The sequence below is a fragment of the Mesoplodon mirus genome, assembly GCF_964341445.2.
Source record: "Mesoplodon mirus genome assembly, chromosome: 7".
Lineage (NCBI taxonomy): Eukaryota > Metazoa > Chordata > Mammalia > Artiodactyla > Ziphiidae > Mesoplodon > Mesoplodon mirus.
In genome coordinates this window covers 96,898,852-96,924,596 of record NC_138983.1, presented here as the reverse complement: position 1 = coordinate 96,924,596, position 25,745 = coordinate 96,898,852, and the positions used below count along the sequence as shown (strand labels likewise).

At 50.2% G+C, this 25,745-nt stretch overlaps 3 protein-coding genes and 1 pseudogene across 4 annotated transcripts in view; 2 read left to right on the top strand and 2 right to left on the bottom strand.

Moving 5' to 3' along the window:
• Nucleotides 1-14,988, bottom strand: part of LOC309808075 (BCL-6 corepressor-like) — a gene marked incomplete at its 5' end in the record, with an annotated part of 18,927 nt that extends 3,939 nt beyond the window's left edge. Inside the window, 11 exon segments of the mRNA XM_082628082.1 lie at nucleotides 514-680; nucleotides 5,567-5,821; nucleotides 6,049-6,236; nucleotides 6,239-6,300; nucleotides 6,763-6,991; nucleotides 6,994-7,059; nucleotides 7,062-7,139; nucleotides 7,493-7,738; nucleotides 13,136-13,322; nucleotides 13,794-13,847; nucleotides 14,509-14,988. Of these exon segments, the coding sequence (XP_082484208.1) occupies nucleotides 514-680; nucleotides 5,567-5,821; nucleotides 6,049-6,236; nucleotides 6,239-6,300; nucleotides 6,763-6,991; nucleotides 6,994-7,059; nucleotides 7,062-7,139; nucleotides 7,493-7,738; nucleotides 13,136-13,322; nucleotides 13,794-13,847; nucleotides 14,509-14,988 (2,012 nt within the window).
• Nucleotides 1-25,745, top strand: part of LOC309808894 (centrosomal protein of 78 kDa-like) — a 981,446-nt pseudogene that overhangs the window by 548,140 nt on the left and 407,561 nt on the right. The gene's annotated exons all lie outside the window — the stretch shown is intronic.
• Nucleotides 1-25,745, top strand: part of LOC309807680 (interferon regulatory factor 6-like) — a 445,413-nt gene that overhangs the window by 405,233 nt on the left and 14,435 nt on the right. The gene's annotated exons all lie outside the window — the stretch shown is intronic.
• Nucleotides 14,904-25,745, bottom strand: LOC309807665 (interferon regulatory factor 6-like). The gene is made up of 4 exons (XM_082627513.1): nucleotides 25,543-25,745; nucleotides 17,590-17,795; nucleotides 16,432-16,560; nucleotides 14,904-15,074 (listed from the first exon to the last, which is right to left on the bottom strand). The coding sequence occupies exons 1-4, from the start codon at nucleotides 25,659-25,661 to the stop codon at nucleotides 14,992-14,994; spliced, it is 537 nt and encodes a 178-aa protein (XP_082483639.1). The 5' UTR covers nucleotides 25,662-25,745; the 3' UTR covers nucleotides 14,904-14,991.

The following is a 25,745-nucleotide window of genomic DNA, read 5'->3' as shown; positions in this document are numbered from 1 at the left end:
CAGGAAAGCCCCAGTGCCCTGCCTCGTGGTGGCATCCCAGGTACAACCAGGAAGATGCTTGGGCTGACTCAGACCTGGGCCTCTGGCCAATAAACCGAGGTCAAGGACAGAGTGGGGGCCAGGCCCGGGGATGTGGGTGGACACGGCAGGTCCTATCAAGCCAGTTGCCACTGGACCTGTCTGTACTCCTGCAACTTTCAACTCACATATATGTTCAAGATTGAGATTCAACAGACGCTGGTGAAGAGTCCAGGGTCTTAAAAGAGAACACCCCTGATTATTCATGCAGGCTCAACATTTTCAGGGACTTCTGTCCATAAGAGCGTCACAGACTTTTAAAGTTCTATGTAAATTTGCCAGAAAGATCTGTCCGATTCCATTCTAGAGGACTCCGCCACCAGTGTGCTTACATGGCACTCACTCTCCATCTTTCCTTCTGGGGTTCCCCGCACACCCTGAGAACCACTGCCTATGCCCCAGCAGGGCCAGGCCAAGAGCAAGACCGCCACTGACCCGGTTCCATCCTGGGCACTGCAGTTGACATCGGCGCCATATTCAAGGAGGTGTCGTACGATGTTGAGCCAACCTCTTGCACAAGCCTCGTGCAGGGCACAGTAACCTGCGTTGTCGCGGTGGTTCACATCACAAATCTTGTTCTCCAGGCAGTACAAGACCACTTCCTACGGGGAGAGGAGAGGAGAGGAGAGGAGATACCATCAGACCACGATACAGTGAACCTTGTAAGCGTGACCTCCCCATAGCTTGGCGGTGCCCACTTTCAAAGGCATACATCCTCGGGGCCAAAAGCCCACCATGGCGCGGGCAGGCGGCAGGCATCCTGGTGGGGGGCGAGAGTGCGTGAGAAGGGCGGGCTTGGAGATGCAGACAGTGTTGTCTAAGGCTCTGCTGCACCAGTGGCCTGGCCATGGGCAAGTTACCCTTGAACTTCTCCAAGCTTCCACAGGGCTGCTGAGAGGACGCATTCGGATAGCGATGAAAGCCCTCAGCCCAGGGGCCGACGTGACCAGTACAGAGGTGTCACGGCTGCTAACATCTTAGATGACACATTGCCAAGCACAGACCATTCTCACTTGATGGGTCTGTTCGGTCAGTGGCAGTGGACGATAACACAAGTTTAGATCAAAGTATGGATGACCAACACTTAAAGAGAGCTTAAATCAGCCGGAGAACATTCCCCAGCTTAGAGAAGCAGGGACACCCAGGTCAGCTACATCCTCGCGCCCCTTGTTAAGACCCCAAATCAGAACCTGGGCCTCAGATGCTCTTGTCTGTACGTTAAGTAGAGTTAAAGAGAAGCTCTCCCCCTCCATCCTCGAGGAATGACACAAAATGCCTCCAATAACCCCACCCTCTATTTTGCCTCACTCCACCCTCTCGAGTAAATATGAAAATTTTAGACTGATTCTGCCCCAAGTTAATGACAGGAACCTGATACACCACAGGCTGCAACCTCCACATTTCAAGAATCAAATAAAATGGTCACCGCCCCACCCCCCACCCCGGAGATGTTCTGTGTCAACACTGTGCATTAGAATCACTGTTATTAACCTTCTTTCTTTGGCTTGTTAAAATATTAATATGAACCACTCCCAGTAAGCAGAGCAGGAACTTATTCAATGTTTTATTACCTTAAGAAAGTTTTCAGACACATCGAAAGCATTTGCCACCAGAAAACACGTTATACTGTTTATACTGGGTAAGTCGTGCCCAGCAGAGAGCCGGCAGGTTCTGAGAGCTGGGAGTAGGCAGAACGTGCATGTGGCCCAACACATGGTCTGCAGGGTAAGGGGGGATGCGATGGGGTCAGAACAGGCCTCCTTGTGACATCTCTCAGGTAACTCATCTGTTAAACCCAAAAAGGGCGTCATTCTAGCCGCCCATAAGTGCGAGATGGGTTCTGTAAAGCCTTTTATGCCCTTTGGAGGACACGCCAATCAAAGGTGACCACTCACTTGGGAGCGAACTAGAATGTTCCATTTGCTTACCACGTGAACCCAATGGGGCATGCTGGTAAACCTGGCCATCGGTGCCCTGTTACTTCAGGTCACTGCAGCAGCTCCCTTCCAAAACAAGAGGAGGAAGAGAAAAGGCACGCCCACGAATGCGTTTCTCCGTTTACATCCCAACCTGCCAGAAAGCCCACAATCCTCTGGGCTCCCAGGCCACCTGCCCCGAGCCCTGGTATCCAGGATACCGCATGAAGCTGCTGCGCTTTTAGCAGGCCCTCACTAGCCAGACTTGAGTGGACGGCTGCAAGCTAATGAGTTGTGTGCCCCAGCCAGGGAGAGGCCCTGTCACGTGGCTCTGGGATCAGGTCTGAACGCCACCAACTGCTGTGCACACATCAATTTACTCAACCCAGGGTTTATTTGCTGTGACAATCATGGCCTTCACCTGGAAACCTTCATCACTACTAGGGCAGATTCAAGGGTACCTAGAAATGAAAGGCCGTCCAAGCTGGTGGGTAAGTCAACTCTCTTCTCCTGGAAGATGGCAGCAAAGGCAGCAGTAGCCCCACGGCCAGGTCAGACTTTTGGCCACGGGCTGTCCTAACTCAACCACGTTGATCCCACTATTTACACAGTGCTTCTCATTTCCCCAGATGAGGACGTCTTCTGTCACCCACAGGAACCCAGGAGATAGCAGGAAAGGAAGGTAGTACTATCCTCATTCAACACTTGGAAACTGAGGCCCAGAGATATTAAACCCCAAGTTCAATTAACATGAAGTACTAGACCTATAACTCAGGTCTTTGGTACCTGGTCAGCTGGGAAGATTCAAAAGGCCCAAGAGGGCCCCAGTTAGAGGGATGCAATCCAGCTGTGACGAGCATCCCACAGGCCTTCTCTGTTGGGGGTCAAGTGGGCTAACTACACTCTCCTAGCTAGGAGGGTGATGGCCTCTAAATGGATGGCAACCGTCGCCACCAACACTTTCTCTAACTGACAGTGAAGAGGCGGGGCGAGTCTGTCGACGCAACACATTCCTTGGTTTATTTTCTCCGCTAGAAATAAACGGGAGTGTCTGAAGGGCAGCCCAGCCATTCCCGAGCAAAGTCAAACTGCTTTTGTCGGACAGCTCTCTGTTCAGCGGCTATAAACCGAATGCCACTACCCGCAAAATGTAACCATAAAGGCCATAAGCCCGGCGTTGTGAGTTAATTAAATGCCTCATTAACTTTTTAAAAAACATGACTTATTCAATTCATAGAAAATTTAACCATCACCACTAAAGGCACAAGCATGTGGTTGCACACTGGCGTTTTAGCCTAAGAAATAGAAGCCTTTTTCCCAGGAGGGAAAGGTTTGAGATCTTTGGCCAAGTGATCTATTTAACGCGGATCTGAAGCCAGAGTGTGTTTCTAAACCTCCAGAACCAGATTATCATGACATAAAGCTCAGACAGCCTTTATACTGCACATGGTATCTTTGGCTAAGCAGAAGAAAATAACCAAGAATGCTAAAGACAAAACTTCAGGAAAACCCTCCCAAACCACACCCTTATCTGCTTAAGCAAACTGTCCTTCAATTTTAAAAGGTTGAAGCTGCCACATCTCCCAACTGGGCCATCATCCCAACATTTAAAATTCTGCCCAGAGAAATCCCAGAAAGTTGGATTCAAAGTTGAAAGCGTTCATCTACTTGTCACAATGTTCAGCATCAACACTGGTGATCTGTGGAATCTACATATTGAAATTTACATTTGAAGAAAAAAACAAATCCGACCCTAAACATTCCCAAGGCTTCCTGTGCAATCAAAGGCCAGGTAGCCTAAAAAAGTATGGATCAAGTGCCCCTTGGCCCAGGCCTCAGAGCCACCAAACCAAAATGGAAACTGTCTTAGAGGACCAACGAGGGTCTTTTGACGTCTCTGGTCCCAAAGGGAGGCTGCTGGAAATGATGCCAAGTTCACAGGTGGGGCTCGGAGCCCCGCCCTCCACGGCGGGTGCAGCAGCACCCCGCCACCCCCATCTCCAGCATTTGCTGGAAGCGGGAGTCTACTTTTTCAACCCTAACCCAAAAGTTGGGGTTAGGGGTCTCCCCCACCACCTCCAGCGTTTGCTGGAAGCAAGGAGACTATTTTCTCAACCACAGGGGGTCTAGCTCAACACTATGTGCAACATCTGCTCTGTCCTCCCAGGCGCCCGCTCTCAGCTCTTGGGAAACCAACTGGGTGCTCCTTGGACTTCACCTGCAAGTAACTGCGCTAACTACCAGAAAGTGCTCTCTAGCTAATGGAGAGGTCTCCAAGAGACGTGTAGATATACACAAGAGCACATTCAACCCACAACAACAACAAAACACCCCCAAACTAAGCATAGCCCTAGTGCTTCCAACTTCCCACCCACAGTCAGGCCTTAGGGCCAAGGCAGGCACACTTCCAAGGGCTCACGGCACTATGGACCGGGGTGGGGGGACACGACGGGAGACGGGGGACAGGGGCACAGAGCTGGCTGAGGGTGTGGGCGCCAGGGCTCCGGGCCAGCCTGGGTCCTGCCACCCCAGTGCTCAGCCACACCTCCACGCTCAGCCTGCTGAACCGCGTTTTACTGTCACCATTCAACTCCCAGAGGGCTGATGCCAGCACAGAAAAATGCCTTTGCCCTGTGGGCTATCACATCACAATTGCTACTGACGAGTATGGTGGGGGAACTGCACAGGGCATGGAGAGGCATCTGTCTCACAGAGGTTTTGAACTGTAAAAAGGGCAATTCCAGTGTGAGCCAGTCTTGCTGAGGAGCGTGGTGGGCTGTGGAGCACTGCTGGATTGCTACCTGTACGGGGATCAGCTAACCCCTCTGAGGCTCAGTTTCCTCATCCGAGAGTGGGCTAGTACTCGTTACTCCCAAGTGAAGAGGTTAAAAGGGTGAAAGGAGTTACTACAGATCACACGGGCTTAGGCAGACATCAGCTCTCTTTCTATGTTGCTCTAGCAATAGAGGCCATCACTGTCATCAGCCGTGCTGGGTTGGGATACAGCAGTGTGGACAGGGAGTTTTGTGCAAGGCTCAACCCCTGCTCCCCGCCCATCAGCCCTCGGCTCCCGTGCCCTCTCAGAAAGAGACTGCTCAGGTCTGCCCCACTCCCACCCCTACTCTGCACAGACACTTCCCACCCGCTACCCCACAGGGACATCACTCTGCCCCAAACAGCACAAGTTAGTAGAGCTAATAACTACTCTCCTTCTTGCTATTCAGAATCCAAAAGGGCTCATTAAAATTCCCCTGGTCGCCAAGCCCTGGGTTAGGTCAGATTTTATATCAGAGATAAGTGAGCCGGACTGGCCAAAGCAGCCTACCTGCCTGAACGGGAACGGAACATCAGAGAGGCCTGCCTTTCTTTTCACACCACGACTGAACAAGCCACCAAAGAGCCCGCAGTGTGAGCGGGGCCAACGCAAACACCCTGCTGGAACACCCAGCCCAGCCCGCCACGTGGAGGGGGCTGGGCTCTGAGACCCGCCCCCCATCCCCAGCCAGTGTGTCCCCCACCCAAGGAGCAGCAGCCGGCGGATCCTGATCCGGGGCACCCACAAGGATGCTCACCTCGTAGCCAAGCCGGGAGGCCTGCTGTAGGAGGGTCTCGCCTGCGTTCTTATTGACAATAAGTCTCCGCGCTTCCGGTGGCATCGGGCGGGACTGGGTGGTCTCTGGAGGGGAGCTTGAGCATGTCAGCTGCGAGACCTGGGAAGATGGTAACAATTGCTGCAAACGGTCCAAGGGCTTCTGGTCCTGCTTGGCCGGCGAAAGATCATAGTCGGAACTGGGCTCGGGCCGCTCCTGAGTGGAGGAAAGCACTTTTCCTCCTCTCTGTCTGAGGGAGGCGGGGCGCGAGGAAGGGGCTGCATTTTTACTCGCTGGAAACTTCACCGCCACCCAGGAGACAGGTCCCCTAGGAAGGGGCAGTGACATTTTTGGGGGAGGGGTTCAGGAAAAGGAAAGCTTTGTCCCCAGAAGCAGAGAAGTAGGCAGGTGGGATGTGCCTGCACAGGCCCGGGGGGCGGGGGAGAGCCAGGGGCAAGAGGTACCTTGCCATCCGCATTGTCCACGTAGGAGTCCCCTGGCAGCGACAAGCCCCGCCTGGGCTCCTGAGGGATCAAATGCTTGGTTTTGCACGGTCGCTTCGCGGATGGTTTCTCGCTGTTGTCGGTGTATTTCTGCGGCAGGGGCGAAGGCTGCCGATCCATTTCTCCGTCCGTGCACAGCACATCTGTCAGGGGGAGAAGCAGCGGGCGTTACACAGTTGTAGCCGGTGAGGAAAGAAAAGCCCATTGTTAGCACTGATCGTTGGAGCAGATTCAGTTTTTAAAGATATACCAATTATGTTTTCAAAGCACTAATATTTTAATTATCCCACATTCAACCGGCAAATAGGCTAACCCACGAAACGCCAAATGGCAAGTCGCTTCAAAGGGCCGCAAGAGAGGGCAGAAGCCAGCCCTTCGTGCGCTCCCGTCCCCACCCGTGGGGGGCCTGGGTGCTTGGGACAGGGCGACTGGGGACAGCCTGAGGCTGGAATGAGGGCACTGACAAGCGCCCGGGGTCACCCAAGACTTCCCTTCCTGCCCAGCCGCGGGCTGGGTGATGAGGAGCAGCCCAGGAAGTCGAGCTCCCGCCTCACTGTCCATTCCATAAGGAAGTGTGCAGGCTGAAAGGACCTCATGAAGAAAACTCCCCGCTCGCCACACGCTACTCTTGTCAACTTGGATGGCGCTCAGGTCCCCTCCAGGGCCGTTTCCCACAGAGGGCGAGTGATCCACCCTCCAGGAGCGCCCCCCGCCCCGTGTGTACCTTGTTCATTGTCACTGCATTTAAGGGACTCCTCCAACCAGCTGCTGTTGCTTTTGCCCTCTGCCCTTTTCCTGCCAGGTTTCTCTTCGGAGATGCTATTGCCCTGGGGGGTGACCGCAGGCTGAACCGCCTGGGTCACTTCCGTCCTGCCCTGCCGGCCAGGTTTGCTCTCTGCTCCCCCCGTTCTCTAAGGTGCAGCAAGCGGCGCTGCTTTCTGGGATGGAGCCCTGTTAATTCAATGCACACCTCAGGTTGGTCAGCTCACTATAATGTGGCTCTTCTAAGTGGTTAGAGGAACTGTTTGTCATTTCCCTCTCAGGCCAGTCAGCTAATGGAGAAGTAACTACAAATTAATGAAGAAGCCCCCCGGGGAAGGGGTGGGGGTGGGGAACAAACTGTCTTACACATCACTAACAGGGGTGGGGGGAGGGGACGGGTGTGGTCACTGTGTTGGCTGGAACTTGTCACCAAGTCTCGGGAGGGGGCCTATTTGCCTTTGGCCACCTTTGGGCTCCAGCCCCTGCACCTGGCTTTGGGGGGGTGGGGGGTGGGATGGGGGTGGGGGGTGGGGAGGTGTGAGTGGCTCCCCCCAGGGCTCCAGGGTGGGACTGGAACTTTCCACTGCTCCGCTCCAGGACTTCCGTAGGGTGCCCTGCGGGCCCGAAGCCAAACCAAGCTCACCTCTGGAGACCCGTCTCCGCTTGGCTTTCAGCAGAGAGTCCTCCGGGAGCCCAGTGGTCTCAGTGTGGTTCCTATCGCCAGACACCTTGCGCTTTCTGTTCAGCCGGAGGGTGGGGCTGCGTGACGCGTCCGGGGCCGCCTGGTCGGCGGGGGACTCTCTGGGGGGCTCCGTGTCCATGTCCTCAGGAAGATCACTGTCTTCTAGGGCTTCAAAGCGGTCAGCTTTGCTTCCATCATAACACTCCCCTAGGGGAGGGGAGACAACCCGGAAAGGAGGGAACAAAGGTCACCAGGAGCAGGCAGGACCCCCATGCCCAAGGCAATCTGCTACCAACAGACCGCCCCCCTTTGGAGACCAGGGGCCTCACACGCCGGAAGCACAAAACCCTCAGAAAGACGTCCCGAAGGAAGGACAGCTGAACACAACCAGCAAAGAAAGCAGAAAATGAGGCGCGTAGTCCACTCACAATCCATCCTTCAAGGGTCAAGGTGAGGCATCTACACCATCCGTCTATAGGCATGTGAGATCACTCCCTAACTGCTTAACTCTCCAAGGTGGCTTACTTTTAAAGGGGGGTGAGTGACCTCACAGTAAGATCCAACCAATCAGGGCAGAGCTACAAATGACTATGGAAACAGCTGCTAGTAAACAAAAAAGGCTGATGTCATCAAGAGACCAAATAGCCCCCAACTGCCATCTACACAGACATAGCACCAATGTTCACTTGGGTCAGCAGGGGCGAGGGTGAAGAAAAAGGGTAGGGAAAGAATGGTGGGAGGCTGGGAAGCTGGGGAGACCAAGGCAAGAGGAGCCTGGCAAAGGGAAAGGAAAGGCTTCCTGGTGCACACACAAGGGTCAAGGGCAATTTCAAAGAACTCAACCAGATTGCTACAAGTCCGTCTGTCCTCTTTCCACACCCGTGGGGGGAAAAGCATTTCACTGCCATCGAGGGGCTGCTCCTATTTCCTGTCTAGGAAGAAGGCCCTCAGTGACACCAGTCACCCACCTGGCACGTCTCCACGCCTTCCTTCCCAGGCAACAAGCATCTAAGGACATTTCAAAGACAAGACTCCAACCCCCTTCATGGGGGTGGGGTGGGGGGGGTGCGGCGGGCAGGGCTGAACTGCTCACACCCCAGCTCCGCCTGTGTTGCTCCTGGCCCCTCTGCTCAATCTAGCATCCACTTGGGGCTTTTCCTCCAATCAGCCCAGCCTAACATCACTCCTCACTTTTGCTCTAGCCAAAGAAACAGTTCAACTGCTTTGCTAGTCACATTGTTTCTAACACACAAAGAATTCCATAATGATCACTGTGCTGTTAAAGAGTTCCCCGAAGATGACCCTGTGTCCATCACCGGCCGGGGGTGGGGGTGGGTGTATGAGTTTGGTATTTCGTTAACACCTGAGCTAAGCTCCCACAGCCCGTTTTTCTAGATGAAATCATGGACACACCCCTCACATGCTGCTCGCATTTCTCCTCCTCTCCCTACACCACTTCAAGTATCACTCCCACTTCTGCCCAGCCGGCTGGTCCCCTGATCAGCCTCTCTTGGGGGCATTCCCAGCATTTAATGGCAGCCAGTTGTGGGGATGAACCTCACCCTGGCCTGGGCTAGCCTAACCTGTGCTCTCAATGGTGGAACACACTTAGCTTTTCTCCAAGGGTATCCCAAGGTGGGGCAGATCCCCATCTACTCTTGCCGGAATGGTGGAATCACCCCAACCGCGAGGGTCTCCTGCCATGGCAGCAGGAGAAACCCCAAACACCTGGCCTGTGCTTACGGGTGATGCAGCCCAGGCTACCGCAGGCCCGGTGAAGACGGCGTGCTGCAACTCTCACTCCGGCTGCTCTGTGACCCTCTTAAGCACTCGGGCAGGAATGGCGCCGCTTTACAACTCGGCCCCCTTCACTTGTAAAGTGGGAATGTTACTGCTAGCCTCCCTCCAGGGGTGGGCTTCATAATCACGGGCCGGGCTCAGCACAGAGAAAGGCTGGAAAAATCCCTTTAACCAAAAGATGCCAAGACTTTCAGACCAGCCTGAATCTCAGGCCTGAAATGTAGGAAATTTTAAGAGGTGAGCCCTGCTGGTTACACCATTGGACTTCTCTGGTCCAATCTGGTCCAATCAGCCTTCCCTAAAAGCTCCGTGGGAGGGCATCCATGGAGGAATGGATGGGCTACCTTAAGAACCCCCATGTCCAATTTGAAAGTTTCTTTTTCCAAACTAGGTCCATCCACCCTTCCCCCAACCCCGGAGCCTTTTAGGGCAAAGATCTCAATTCCCCTCAGCTAAGGCCCCCCAAGACCTTACGCTAGTGTGACCTTACCCAGGCCACTAATAACCCTGAAGGACACCCACCCCGACTGCCCAAGATGCCCATGGCCACCAGCTATGGGGTAGAGGCTCCGTGTCACTTGGAGCTTCTCAAAGACTGTTCTAACCACGACCCACAGGAGGATGACCCTGGAGGGCAAAGGAGATGGGGAGATAAATAGATACACGGGGATCCTAACCATCAGGCTTTGCCATCATTGCTACTTTTGGCCCTTCTAAAAGTGGGAAGCCATGTGCCCTTCGTCACCCAGTCTAAGCAAGATGTGAACGTGGTCCCTGCAGCATGGTCCTATGACTCACAGCACGTATATCCCAAATTCATTATGGTTGTACCATAGCATCACCTCACAGAAGCATCAGCACAGCAACATTTACAAGTCACTGTGGCAGCAAAGCACCCTCACCATGGTTGAGCCATGCCCAGTGAGGCCTAAACGAGGTGAGAGGGTTCTGAGTCGCTGGAAGGCTCCCCAGGATTAAAATCCCCTTCTCTGTAGCTTAACTATAGCACCTCCAGTCAGGGCTAACCTTGTTCAAAGTTACACCCGCTACACAAGGAGTGCAGGGACCTCTGTTCCAAAGTAGTTTACACACGTGCAGGTGCTCAGCTGGAAGAGAAGTTCCCTGAGCAAAGAAGTTTCATGAAGCCCCTCGACTGAGGCTTCCTCCAGCTCCTGGCCAGGCACTGCCACTGAGCAGGTCCTAGGCCTGTCCCAGCCAAGTGGTTGGCAAGGGAGATGGTTACTCCAAGGTTGAGAAGGAAGGGACCAATGCCTCCTTGCCCCGCCCCATCTTCAAATGCCACTGAGGGTTCCTAGTGATGAACTTCCAAGTCTGAGGAACCTCCCAACTCATTTGGTGAACTTCCAAAATAAAAATTTCACTCAGCCACCCATGTGATCATAAAGAATAAATGAGTATCTCGGCCACTGTGTTTTCAAGTTAATTCCTTTTTTTAAACAAGCCCCTAGCAACAAGATGCACCCACACCAGGACAACCAGGGCCACGCAAACAGCACCCACCACCTTGGAAGCTCCTGGTCCCTCCATGGGTAGGGGCTGCCTCAGAAGGGGGAAGGCATCTTGAAGGCATCCTGGACCCTCTCTGTGACCCCTGCCCGCCCCAAATACCCGCCCCAGCTCCCATGTGCTCACAGCTCGGCTCTCGGCCACACCGACACCCATGAGAAGGACCTGAGCCCGTATCAGCTCAAGACATGATGGCCCAAGAACAAGAAGGCCCATTCATATCCAGCTGAATGGAACGAACACCTGCTGTGCCTTGGATGTGGAGGCCGTGGTAAGAACAGTGGCCCCTTCAGGTGACCTTTCCTGACCAGCTAGTTACAAACCCCACGTCTCTACAAGACAGAGGGTGGGAGGGGAACCCACCTCCATTGCCCCAATCTTTCAAACGGAGCCCCTCACCTTCCCCAACCCTACTCCTGCCCTCCCATGGTGGCGATTCATGGCTCACTGGGCCATGTCCCGGGTGCTCCAGGAAGAGACCCGTCGGTCGGTCTGAGATTGGAGGCAGGCGGTGGGGGGAGGGGGCTTTCGGAATCATCTGGGGCTCAGGCCCTGCTCCCCATCAGCCACACCGAGTTCTCGTCTCCAAGCTCAGCAGGAAAGACTGGGAAGGACGCACACAAACGTCTCTGGGAAGAAGGGCGGGTGAGGCCACTGAGACGTGAAGGGCAGCGGCCACCCTGGGTTTGGCCACGTTGCTGGAGAAAAGGGCGAGAAGACTCGAGGCAGGTTAACTGCCCACTCCCTTTCTCCAGCCTCCCTCACCGTCCACCCAGAACAGGCAGGTCCCCTCCTCAGAAAAGTGCATCCCCGTGAACTTGGCCTTGCCCACTTTTACCACGTCTCTCTGAGAAACTTCCCCAAGAGCTGAGTTATGAGGCCACTCAGGAGAGTAAGGGCTGCGTGTCAGCTGTGAGCACAGGCAAGGAGGGAGGCCTTCTTGCTGCTTCACTCCAGGGTGGCCTGGACCCTCCGTTTTTCATTCCAATCCCGAGGGGGAGGAGCTCGGAATCGTCTACTCCAGGCACATCAAGAGCCCCATCCCTCGGGTAAGGCCGCCACTGACTAGCCCCAGAAATCCCCTTCTACGGGAGCCACGTAGGACAAACCGGTCCCGGTGTGGCTTACCCAGAACCCTGGCCACAGGCCTTTGTCTGACCCCAAAGATGAGCTGGGGCAGGGCAGTGCTCCAAGCAGCACAGAGAAGCACACGCTGTTGCTGACCACAATTTTCCCGAACTGCATCAGGCACCCACGACCTAAGCATGCGGGCGAACGCCGACCCTACGACTGGGTCCAAGGGCCTGGGCCTCCCAAACGTGCCCACCACCCCCAACTGTCCCGTCTCAGGAGGATTTCACGCCCACCCTGTCCTCGACGTTCACCTAGGTGCCCTCACTCACCATCACCGGTGAGGTTTCTGGGGTCCGGAGCAGGCTGCAGGCCACAGGCCACAAGCACGCACACTGAAGAAAGCGGGAGAAAGACCTCCGCTTGCTGCCAACACATCTCATTAGCCCAGGAAGTCTCGAGGGCAAAGCCCGAAGTCAACCCCAGTGGGGGAGCAGCTGATGGGACCGCAGAGTGTGACTCGAGGCAAACACTAGCTTTCTCTCCAATTTGGCCTCCAAAACAGAATACACCCCGTCTGGTAGGAAGAACGCCCTCGTTGATCCCACGCCCTTGGAGCGTGCTGTCAACTCCTAATGACTGCAAACAAGCCTGCCACAGAAAATACTTATGCTCATCTTTCTGGTGCCTTCATCAGCCCTCATCTCATTTGAACGAAACCTCTGCCTTTGGAGGGAGAATCCGAGTACTCTCCACTCCCTCCCACAGGAGACTGTCACTCTGGAGGGTCTGGCTCTGGCTGCAAGTGTCATTCCACTGCTACCAAAAACCCGTATCCGTACCTGCTCCAAAACAGAACACATACCTGCTACGCTGGAGGTCTTGCACCGCCATTCCTCTGCTCTACTGTATCAGACTATTACTAACTACAGGACTAGCATTGCTCCGGAAAAAGGAGATGCGTGCCAGGAAACAGCATTTCATAGGTGCTTCACTCATGGATGCCGTAACGCTCAAAAGGACAACCAGCCTTGCAATCCACAGCTGGGAAGGGTGGCCAGAGCAGCCCGTTCTCCGAACAGCCAGCACCCAGACGCTGGGCCGTCGGAAGCGTATTGTTTCCTCTCACCTCCCTCGGCACTGGGAGCGGAACCGCCCCGTTCCCACCGACATGGTACCACACGCGAGCCGCCTGGGTTCACTTACATCTCTCACTGTCGTTCTGGTCGGCAATGGCCTCCTCCAGGGCGACCGACTTTGGCTTTTTGTCCTGACTTCCTTTCAGCCTTTCCCAGTCAGCGGGGCTGAATTTGCGCACCTCGGAGTCTTTGGTCGTCGGGTGGCCACCTTCTCGCTCTTTCATCTCCAACTCTGAGAAGCGCATCACTGCACGCTACAAAGAGAACGGAGATGGAAAAAAGACACACCTTACCACCAAAGCTATTTCACTGCCCTTACCTTAAAGGAAAGTATCTGCAAAGAAAAGTTTGCCCAAAACCAACCACAATTTATGATACGACTGAGATATTTTAAAATTGAACGATAAAAACGTAAGAGTGTCTATGTGTAACTAGTCACACACTCTTTATTCGTAAAGCCCTATGTATGTAGAGATATATGTGGTGTGTATGTATAGCCATACATACACTGTGGCATACAGACAGACATTCTCTTTCGAAGGTAAATAAAACAAAACAAAAATACAACGCAAAGAAAGCGAAACAAAAACACAACAGAAAAGAAAACAAATGCACAATGAATAAAGACGACCATGGCCCACAAACTTCCCTTTGTATATTTGGAAATGAAATTTAACTCAAAAGGTTTATGGAAGATTCTAGTAATAAAAATTTGAAGAACTGACCTCACAGTAAGCAGCGGGTAGACATAAAATACTGTCCTCTTGTAATCCTTCCATCTATGTCATTAAAATGGGCACTCAATGGATCATTTAGATAACTTCATCCATTTTTATAAGCATGAACCAATTTTTTTCTTAACATTGCAAAACAATTTGGCTTTATTTGTCTTTTAATTAAAAGTAAAATACCTTAAGGAAATTCCTATACAACATCTATCATTCACTAGCAAGTTAAATACATACTCTATCCCTTTAAGCAAGGTTTGTGTTTTTGGTTTTTTTTGTTTGTTTGTTTTTTTGGTGGAAAAACAAAATTGCACGAATCTCACAGACATGCGGCCGCTACACACCTCCACCAAGTATCACGTAAGGCATTCTGAGCAGCGCTTTTAGGTATATTTGTTAACGTACAGTAACGGCAGAGAAATCAAAGCGACTGATAGGTAAACATCACGCAGTCTTTTAGACATCCTTCGCAATAATTAAAACTTCCGTTATCAGCATTCGAGTGGAGTTCGCTTAAAATCTACAGAATAACTTCAAGTATCCACTTACGTCCCCTTACTGGACACATTTCAAACATTTAAATTATCCTAAGCTTCATTAACCAAATCAGCCCGGTGTCCTGCCCTATCATACCCCCGGCCCCCTCCTCTTCACACATTACAAAAACCTGACAACTGGTCAGGCTCCTGAAATTCGGGTGGGGGGGGCTCACCTGCAATGCCCGCTGCTCCCGGCCGAGCTGACTGGAGTCTGCGTACAGTCCGGTAGCGACACACTTGAACCGGGCACCCACGTAACCCGCGGAGTTTGCGATTCTCTTTGCCAGCTTAGATGGCTTCGGGTTCAGAACTTTGCCATCGGTTGATCCTGCCTCGTCAGCTCCGTCTTTGGTGTAGGTGGGGGTGACGTCCACACTCGGTGGGGCACTGCCCACGCAAAATGGTCTGGGATCCTCTTGGGTTTTCCCGAAAGTGACCGCAGAGCCGTCGCTCCCCAGGGTCGGCTCCAGGAATGGAGTCGAGACCGGCGTCGCCAGGTTCTCCTTGTTGGTTACCGCTGGAACATTCTCCTTGCTTAAGCTGGAAACTGGCTGGCCCGGAGCCTGTTTGAAAGTATAGGCTTCGTGGAAGTCACTGATGCGCCCCAACTCCTCTCTCAGGGCAATGAAATCCCGCTGTGGCTGTAGGGCCACATTTTACTTTTTTATTTTTAATATATGTTCACATGTTTCCATAAAGGATCCAAGGTGCCCCATAACGTAAGGACACACAATATTAGCTTTAAAAAAACATGAAAAAAAAAAAAAAAGGGAAATCATGATCCTGGAAATGGGTTGTATCCTTTTAAGGGGTGAGAATAACAGAATGAGTGAGCCAAAGATTTGGGAAAGGATCTCACATTTCCAAATGTCCAAATCTTAAAATTGCACCAAGTGGGAATGTAGCTGTGGCAGTATTAACCTGAGAGAGCTCTATGATCGTTGTCTTGACTCATCACTTGCTTGCAAGGTTATAAATGACAGGGTAAGTGAAGGAGGGCAAGTAGACAGATAAGAGTCATTTCCTCATTCTCAAAAGAAGGGGCATCACCTAGGGGACTCCAAAATCCTACAGGAATCATCTGGATATACTAAATTTTCTAGGTGGCAAAAGTATGTCATTTGACCCTAGCAGCCAGATGGAACTTAGAAAAGTAGTGAAAAGCTACTCAACTGAATGCACGTCATATGACTACGAGCACGTCAGTGAAAAGTTCAAGGGAAGATGCTGTGGAAGAGCAGTTCACCTTGTGCTTGAGCGTCCTCAGAACGTGCAATGGGAGGTGCAGCACCTGCTCTGTCTCACAGGGACCCTCCAACCTCTAAACGCATCTTTCCTGGGAAGCTGAATTCAAAAAGTCAATTTAAAAACAAGATAGGGCTTCCCTGGTGGCGCAGTGGTTGAGAGTCCGCCTGCCGATGCAGGGGACACGGGTTCGTGCCCCGGTCCGGGAAGATCCCACATGCCGCGGAGCGGCTGGGCCCGTGAGCCATGGCCACCGAGCCTGCACGTCCGGAGCCTGTGCTCCGCAATGGGAGAGGCCACAACAGTGAGAGGCCCGCGTACCACAAAAAATTAATTAATTAATTAATTAATTTAAAAAAGATAAAAGTCTCTAGTAGAGAAATTGTATCAGAGCCTAGTATTAAGAGCTGTAGAGCCACAAGTTTCCCATGATACAGCCTTAGCAGAGGCTGTTAAGGCAGTGACAGAAAATTTGTACCGAGGGAAGTAGCAGAAGAGTTTGCCTACAATTCACGAAAAGGATCCCTGCACTTGGCCTGAAGGAAATCAGCAAAATTTGTAACAGCTTGTGTATTTGTATGCGGGATTGAGAATGAATTTAATTTTTTGATTTCTCTGAATTATCACATAAGATTCAGAAGATGCTCTCTCTGCCTAGAAGCCACCCCACTGGGATAACTATGCCTACGGAGTTCCTTTGCCTATGACTCCTACTTGCTAACAGACTGGCAGCCTGGCCCCAGGGCCTGGTCGCTGCTCCCAGTGCAATGGTGGATATGGTGTCAACGGTTGCAAAATCAAAGCCCCTTACATCCTCTCCATGCCTCGGTCCCACCCCCCACCCCACTCACCATTGATGTTCAGGAAGGGGAAGGCGTCCTGGATGGGAACGTGGTGCTGTGACTGGTCCAGCTCATCTTCCTCATCTTCTTCATCCACATCATTATCTTTCTCATCCCAAGGAGCAGATCCAGTGGATCCTACCCGAGAAACACACACACACACACACAAAGGTCAAAAGTGAGGCGCTCACGTTGCACTGTCATCCCTGCAGCTGACCCACTGTTCAAGCTAGGCACTGCCAGCACAGAGGTTCCTTGGGTTCAGTGTGCACCCTCAGTGCCAAAGAGTGGGAACCAAGGGTGTTCACCCCACTCCCAGCTCCTCCTACGGAGCCCCAGTGCAAGCTCTCATCCCCTCCCCTATCCAGGAGCTGCAGACCCTACTCCCTTCTCCTAGAAATCTTTTAATTCCTACTCTAAACCCCTTTCCACACATTCGCATCCCTTCTAAGGACCCAAGGAGCACAGCTTCTCTCCTTTATAAGCTTACTGTGAAGACAGACCCTTCCCTCATGGCAGAGCCTCACTAGATGCACTGGAGGTCAAGTCTAAATTATCTGGCTCTTAGTCGGAACTGGCTCAACATTGAGTAAATATAGGGATCAGGTGGTATTCTCCTAGGAAAAATACCATACAAATTAAATGATCACTTACCCATCATTTATAAAGAGAACTTAACAGCCTTCATAATGTCATGGCAATTGATTCTTAGAACAGCCTTTGAAATACGCAGGAAAGATGAGAACCCAGATTTTATAGTGGAAGAAGCTGAGGCTCAAAACGTTGAACGACTTGATTCAATGTCCCACAAGTAGTGAAATGGAAAGACCGAGGTTTATAACTCAGACCTTCTAAGTTTTAAGCCCTCCTTCTTCTAAACTACCTGGCCTCTCTTCTCAGTGTTGAGTCCCAAGAGAAGTTATTTTTTATAGAACTCAATACCCCCTCTTCTTTCTAATGCTTTACTGTTCCACTGGGTGGGCAGGAAGACTGTGCTGAGTTTATATCTTTTGTTCTCTGGGTTCTTTCTAGGGACAGCATTTCTTGCTTTATTTACCAGTCTTCAACATTGTTAAGCGAGGCGACTTTCAAGTCGACTATCGCTTTAAGGGTCCAGCCCGGAACCTGGCACACTGTCCACCTTCTCCCCAGCAGCTGGGGCCTCACCTGGGTTAATGATAGAGCCCTGGGGCTGGGGGATGTCACACACTTGATATATCTTCACTGGGTTCATGGGCACCTCCTTGGTGCCGTCGTACATCAGGTTGAATTCCCTGCTCTTGTTGAGCGCACAGCGGAGCTGGGCCTTCCATTTAGCTGGGTCGGGGTCGTCCACCCCTTCCTGGTACTTCCCCTGTCTCCACAGCCCAGGCCTGAGGGATAGGAAACTGCAGTGCGTGCCTGCTTGTTGCCCAGAAACACTGGAAAGTGTGCCCGCCCTCCCTCATACAGACACAGATACACACAGCCCTGCCTGACCGCCCCATCACCCCAACTCCAATTTACAGAGACTGCAGCAGAAAACACCACGCTGGGGACCAGGCAAGGCAGGGCCTGAGACAAATTAAGCCAAATGCAAATACAGTATTTTAAAAAGAGGAGCCTCATCTCAAGTGCTTGTGCCAGCAGCATCTGTCGAGACTACAATGGCCTTAATGAAGGGTTGAAAATAAAGAAAAATCTGGAACAAGTATACACCAAAATACTAATGGTAACTTTTGGATAGCAAGACTTCAGGTAATTTTGTTTTGTTTTGCTTGCCTTATTTTTTTTTCACATGAATTGCTTATATAATAAGAAGAGAAAGGGAGGTGGCGTATGATATGAAGAATTTAGGCTTGCTGTTCCCTCTCCCTTCAGTCTTTAATCTGATGCACAAATAACTGTTGAAACCAAGTACCTTTAGGAGTAGCAGCCCATAGGAGGGCAGGAAGCACGCTCTGGGGGTTCAGCTGGCCTCAGTGCGAGGCTGAGGGCCTCAAGTCCTAATAAACTCACACCACCTGCCTTTCCCTGCTTCCTCAAACTCCCACATTGGGAACATTTTGCTGGGAACACCAGGGGCTGGTGGCCTGGGCCAAAACCAGTGGGGCCCCGCCTCTCTGGTTTTCAATTTCCAGGTCTAACAGGCATTTATGTGTCTGTTCACGGGATATCAGCCCTCCCCCACTGTTAACGTATCTCAGATGTCTACACTTTCTTCAGGGCTGTGACGTACGTGCTGGTGCAGAAAAGGGGGATGTCTTTTGCAGAGGACTCAAGATCAAGAGAACGAGATGGACCGGCCAGACTGCTCCCACTTGATGTTAGGAAGATAAGGTGGCCGTGTAGTTAGAATTCTGCAGGGGAACATAGCCTATAGAGTCTATGGGTTTGCGGATCCACAACTTTTATTTTTTCAGTAATGCCAACCAAGCTCATAAGAGACTGACATATAATCCAGAATGCCAGTCTACTCGTTTTCAAAGGGGGATAAAGCTGGTCAGTGACCAGCATGGTTAAGTCCAATAACCTGGACATAACCATGTATGATCTCAACCAGTAACTCCTGTATCTGGTTTCTAATGACAATTCCAAGAACATAAGACCCACTCAACATTTAAATCCAAATTTTCAGATGACTCCAAAGCTAAATGGAAATGATTTGATATTGAACTCTAAATCTGCATTATCTAGACTATCTCTTACCCAGTTGGGTAACCCAGAATCGACAGTAAAAGGCTCCTGCTTTCCCAAAAATCACAGGGCGTAAGAATGAAAAGCACTGGAAAGGCAAGACCCCCAGTGAATTTGCAAAGCTGCTCTTGTGTCTTTTTCTTTTTGACCTTGAAGCCAGGAGAAATTCTAAAAATACAAATGTATTCATTTTTAAAACTTGACTTTACTATTGTTCAGATCCCCAAGCCTACAAAAATAATTTTATTTTTTAAAAAATGCTCCCTGCCCCAAAGGAGTTTACAATCCCTTAAAGGAGACAGATGAGTCCACAGATCAGAAATACAGATACTATGTGAACACCAGTAAAACTGCCTAATCCATAAAGAGTCGGGGGGTAGGTATGGTTGGCCAAGTTTATCAGAATTTATGATTCTAGGGCTGCATCTTGAACATGGGTAGAAGTTAACCAGGTGAGAAGCGTGGGTCACGATACTCTAAGCAGAAGAAGCTTTATGGGCAAAGGCAGAGGCTGAAAAGCACAGTGCTTAGGGGACCTACAAGCAGTTCAGCTTGCGTGGAGGCAGCATGAGATCAAAGTCTGGGCTTGTAAGTAGGAACCATGCCAAGGGGTTTGGACCTGATTCTTAGAACACTGAGAACCACTGAGAGATTTAAGCAGGTTGTGATGTGATCAGATTTAAGTTTTAGAAAGAACCCTCTAGCTGCAGGACTGAAAAGGGTTTGAAGGGAGGCAAGGCATGAAGATAACACATAGTCTCTATATAATCCATATAATAGTGTCACTAGGGTCTGAACTAAGGAGGTGGCAGTAGGGATAGAGGATACAGGTAACGAACGAGCCGTTAAAGACGCTGACTTGACAAAGCTTGATGATGAACTGATTCCTTGAAGAAGGTGAGAGAGAAATCAAGGATGATTCCCTGGTTTAGGGTTTGGGAGACTGGGTGGGTGGTGATGCTGGCCACTGAGATAGGAGCAGGTTTAGAAAGATGATTTCCCTTTGGAAATGTCGGATTTCAAATGCCTGTGGAAGGCCTAGGGGAGAATGCCCAGCATGCCCAGGGCAGTTTTTTATCCCCACTCACCTCTCACATCACCTGAGGGACTCTCCCTGCCTGCCTCCAGCCTGGAAGAAGGTCCACCAGATTACTGACATCTCTGCCCTGTGGGCAAGGACCAATTTCTTTTCATTTCTGTATCCCGGCTCAGGCTTTAGCACACAGTAGGTCAACGTGTATTTGTTGAATTGCCTCAAATTTACAGAAATACACTTCTTGGGGAATGAATAAGTTGCTATTACGGATGGAAGGCCAGAAAAACAGCTATGAGCAGAAGGCCAAGGAGACACTGCAGAAAGTGCTGGAGGAGAAAATGCGTGCAGGACAGCAACTGCAGAGCAAACAGGTGTGGGGATGCTCCATAATCCTTGGGGCTGGGAACCCTGGGGCAGTCTGGGTGGCAAGGGAGCCAGCTGCACAACCCCCTGGAACCCCCAAGGCACCACCCTCTCCTCTGATCTCCCTCAGCGGTCCCTGGCCCTGGCCGAGCACAAGTGTGAAGAGTGGAAGAGCCAGTACGAGAGCCACCCCCAGCATGCAACTGTCCCCTACCCTGCCAGCCCAGTAATCATGAATGCCGTCTTCCTTCTCTTTTTTACAATGTGGTACATATGGATTTCTTTTGAATGAGATTTAACCAGCTTTTCAACCTTTCTTCTTTCTAACAATATCAGTACTCTCTGACTCTCCAAATGCGCCTTTTAAAGTTGATTTAATTTATGGAAAAATCACCCTTCATACTTTCCCTTTCTTTTTTAAACCTCCCCATGGTAGTGTAATGTAGTAGAAGGAGATTTGGCCTGGGAGCTTGGACACCAGGGTTCTAGCTGCAGTAACCCACAGTTACACACGTTATATTATTAAAGAAAAAAGTAACTTACAGAAATGTATGAGGCCATTATGCACATACACACAAATATATATTCACTCATATATCCATAAAAAAGTAGTCTGGAAGGTTCTATAAAATGTTAAAGGTGTTCACCCCAGGGTGGAGGAGATATATGTTAACTATATTACCCTCTTAAATTTTTACAGTAAATGTATATTACTTTTATAATTTAAAAAGCCAAACTTTTCATTTTTAAAAACCTAAAACATGAAAGAAAACTGGAAAACCAACAAAATTAAAACAATCCCTAAGTCTGAGGCAACGATTTTTTTATCCGAGTACAAGTGATGAATGAAAATACTAAGAATGGTGTGTGACACCTTAAAGTATAGAAAAAAATACAGTAAGGCAAGTAGGCATTAAGATAATAGAATATAAAAAGTTACCCAGATATATTCAGACAACGGACTACTATTCCAGTAATAAAAAGAAATGAATTACTAATATGAGCTACACGGATGAGTCACAACAACATGAGGAGCCAAAGAAGCCACGTGCAAAAGGGTACTTGTTGTATGCTTCCATTCATATGAATTTCTAGAATAGGAAACACTAATACATAGTGAAAGAAAGCATGTCAGTGGTTGCCTGATGCCAGGCCTGGGAAACTGACTGTAAAAGGACAAGAAGGAACTTTTTGCAGGTATTGGAAGTGTTCTGTATCTTGACTTTGGCGATGACAATATAGATATACACATTTGTCAAGACTTATCAAATTACATGCTTAGAACGGGTACACCTTGTTGAATGTAATTCATACTTCAATAAAGTTGATTTTAATGTTAAATTAAAAAGTCACCTATGGGTGGGCTTCCCTGGTGGCGCAGTGGTTAAGAATCCGCCTGCCAATGCAGGGGACACGGGTTCGAGCCCTGGTCCGGGAAGATCCCACATGCTGCGGAGCAACTAAGCCCGAGTGCCACAACTACTGAGCCTGCGTGCCTAGAGCCCATGCTCTGCAACAAGAGAAGCCACCGCCATGAGAAGCCCGCGCACCGCAACGAAGAGTAGCCCCCGCTCCCTGTAACTAGAGAAAGGCCACGTGCAGCAATGAAGACCCAACACAGCCAAAAATAAAATAAAACAAAAAATAAATTAATTAAACAAAAAAACAGCAAACCATTTAAAAAAAAAAAAAAGTCACCTATGGGGACTTCCCTGGTGGCACAGTGGTTAAGAATTCGCCTGCTAATGCAGGGGACGTGGTTTCAAGCCCTAGTCTGGGGAGATCCCACATGCCGCCGAGCAACTAAGCCCGTGCGCCACAACTACAGAGCCTGTGCTCTAGAGCCCGTGTGCCACAACTACCGAAGCCCACGTGCCTAGAGCCCATGCTCCACAACAAGAGAAGCCACCACAGTGAGAAGCCGGTGCACTGCAACAAAGACACAATGCAGCCCAAAATAAATTAATTAATAATAATTTAAGGGCCTCCCTGGTGGCGCAGTGGTTGAGAGTCCGCCTGCCGATGCAGGGGATACGGGTTCGTGCCCCGGTCTGGGAGGATCCCATATGCCGTGGAGCGGCTGGGCCCGTGAGCCATGGCCGCTGAGCCTGCGCATCCGGAGCCTGTGCTCCGCAACGGGAGAGGCCACAACAGTGAGAGGCCCGCGTATGGAAAAAAAAAAAAAAATAATTTAAAAAACAGTAGTCACCTAGATGTCTGAGCAAGACAGAGTCCCTTTAAGCTTTCAGTCCCAGCTCTTCTCTGAAGCCTCCCCTCATTCACCCTGGCAGCATGTGACCACTTTGCATCTCTTTAACAACTTATATTTATCGGTTCCATTCAGATTTGATGCTTGAAAAGTTTTGTATATTTTATGTCTATCTTCCATTCAACTTGGTTCCTCTAAGGCAGGAACAATAATCTCTTTCATAAATTGAGACCATTACAAAAACAGAATTATGTTCCCTTTCCTCCCAATCAGGGGAATTTGAAGTAGGATTGATGAAATCCTGGAAATCATAAGCAAAAATGTCATTTCTGCATTTTTATGGCCACAGGGTCCTGTGTTTTCATCAGATTCTGGAAGATATCACAGAGCCCAACAATGTTAAGAACCTCTGCTTTGAATCCATGTGCTTTCACTCAGCTCTGTGGTACAAGGCACCCTGCCCCTGGGGCAATCTGTCTGTGGTCCCTGCAAAGATGATAAACCCACATCAAAGACACTCACTCTTCTGCATGTCAGTGGACTCTACTGCCATCTCTTCCTCCACAATGACGTCACTATCGCCATCTTCAAGATTCATTTCTGTCTCATCTAGAACACTGTCTTCTTCCTCTTCCTCCTCCTCATCTTCCTTGGAGACATCCTTTAATGTGGCAAGTAGTCTGTTGTAACCAGAAACTTGTTCTGGTTCACTCTATGCTTCACTTTCAGAACTTGAAGTATCTATAAACTCTCTGACTAAAAGGAAAATGGGGATTTTAAAAACAAAAATTATACTGTTCTTGTTGCTACCCCACGACTACCATCAGGTCCACAGTGGAACCAAGTTCAGACTTTTCTAGATAAAAACTAGCTTTTCTGCAAATACGCAGTCCTATCTATTCAACCAAACCTAGCACCAAATTTGTTTAAAACAGCTAATCTAGCTATGATTCTAGAAGCGCTTCCTCTTCTTTGAACTGCTCATGTTCCACATGGGAAGACAGCAAACTAAACACATGGAGCTTTAGGTTATAAGGCGATCTAACCTATGTGTCAGACATTTGGCACCTTTAAAGGAGCAACAGGAAAACTTACAACAAAAAAGTGTAGTTTATTTCTGAGTCTGTGGTAATGAAATAAGACCTTTGATGATTTTGCACTCTATTTTATGTTAAGCAAACACGACATTCCCTCTTAGGATTCACCAAGAGCCCTCTGGTAAGCCTCCTTAACAGGCTAATCTCTCAGGACAGTTTCATACTCTATACTATGTTAGTTATCACAATGGCATTTTAACAGACATCTGCACTTAAAACTAAGCAATATTACTAAAGTATAGCTTACATCTAAAATCAAAGAGAGTGGAAATGTAGCCAAACTTTAGTACCATATATAATCTTAAAAGTAACAGTCCAGAATCTACTATCATAAAGAAGGTATAAAGCATTACCAGTTGACAAGTCTGTGGTTTTGCTTCCTTTCTGGAAACCCTGAGAAGAAACAGGCAATGTTAAACTTTAACTACTAGTATGTAGCAATTAGGAAAAGTCTAATGATACAACTTTAAATGAACATGGCAGACTATACCGTTATAAATACATTATATCTATTGTCAAGTAAAAACTCCATATGCATTTGGACAGGTTTTGGAAGGATATGCCAAATAGATAATAAGAGACGAATGAAAAAGTCTAACAAGACCACATGACAAATACTACAGTCACACAGTAACAGGCTCTCATCCAAAAGATGGGAAATTTTGGCAAATAAAAGCCCTCGGGGTTCACCTTTTCTAGCAAGTTTCTTAAGTAGACTATCCCTCTAACTGTTGATAAAGCAGCCCAAAGGGGTGGGATGAGCACTAAGATCATAACTGAGAGTCTGGACACTTAGAGAGGAGCCCACAACTACCCAAACATTACTTTCCTCATGGTCATTGAATAGATAGGTGATGTCGAGGGTCCCAAGCAATTCTTTTTTTTTTTTTTTTTTTTTTTTTGCGCTACGCGGGCCTCTTGTTGTGGCCTCTCCCGTTGCGGAGCACAGGCTCCGGACGCGCAGGCTCAGCGGCCATGGCCCACGGGCCCAGCCGCTCTGCGGCATGTGGGATCCTCCCAGACCGGGGCACGAACCCGTGTCCCCTGCATTGGCAGGTAGACTCTCAACCACTGCGCCACCAGGGAAGCCCCCAAGCAATTCTTTTTTTATTTTTTTTAACTTCTTTAATTTATTTATTTTTGCCTGCTATGGGTCTTCGTTGCTGCGCCCGGGCTTTCTCTAGTTGCGGCGAGAGGTGGCTTCTCTTGTTGCGGAGCAGGGGCTCTAGGCTCGCGGGCATCAGTAGTTGCACCACCCTGGCTCAGTAGTTGTGGCTCGCGGGCTCTGGAGTGCAGGCTCAATAGTTGTGGCGCACGGGCTTACTTGCACCGCGGCATGTGGGATCTTCCCGGACCAGGGCTCGAACCCCTGTCCCCTCCGTTGGCAGGCGGATTCTTAACCACTGCGCCACCAGGGAAGCCCCCAAGCAATTCTTTAAAAACATAGAAAACGAACACAAGCTTATAAAATCTCTGCCCAGTCGCCACACAGGAGGCGTGCCGTCTAGCATCAAACTACAGGCTCAACAAAGGGTAGGAAGACCGGCGAAGAACCCCATCTCAGGCGGGAAGCCGCCAGGATCCCCGGGCGAGCTAGGCCGGCGCCGGGGCAGCGTGGCACGCGGCGGGAGCTGCCCTGTCACTACCCCCGGGGCACCGGCGGACCAAACGCGGGGACACGCGGGCTCCCACCGGGAAAGGACGCCGGCAGCGCCGGTCCCAGCCTCGCCTCTCCATACCTGTCATAGAAGGGATGCTCCTCGCCGAAATCCCTTAGATGCTTCTTCTGCTTTTTAGTTAGGGAGTTGAGCAGCTGGCTCTGGCTCCGGCTCCGGCTCCGGCTCCCGCGTTTGACCATGGGGAAGACGTCAAGTCAGCCAACCTCCAAGAATCGCGTTTTTCACCTGGAAGTCGTCTCGTCAACCCACTCACGCGGGATTGC

Coding starts and splice junctions, on each gene's coding strand:
- LOC309807665 (XM_082627513.1), bottom strand. CDS start 25,661: ATGGTCAAACGCGGGAGCCGGAGCCGGAGCCGGAGCCAGAGCCAGCTG. Junction 16,561..17,589: donor GGGCTCTATCATTAACCCAG/GTGAGGCCCCAG, acceptor TTTCTCGGGTAG/GATCCACTGGATCTGCTCCT. Junction 15,075..16,431: donor CCCCTTCCTGAACATCAATG/GTGAGTGGGGTG, acceptor GTTTTTTTAAAG/CTAATATTGTGTGTCCTTAC.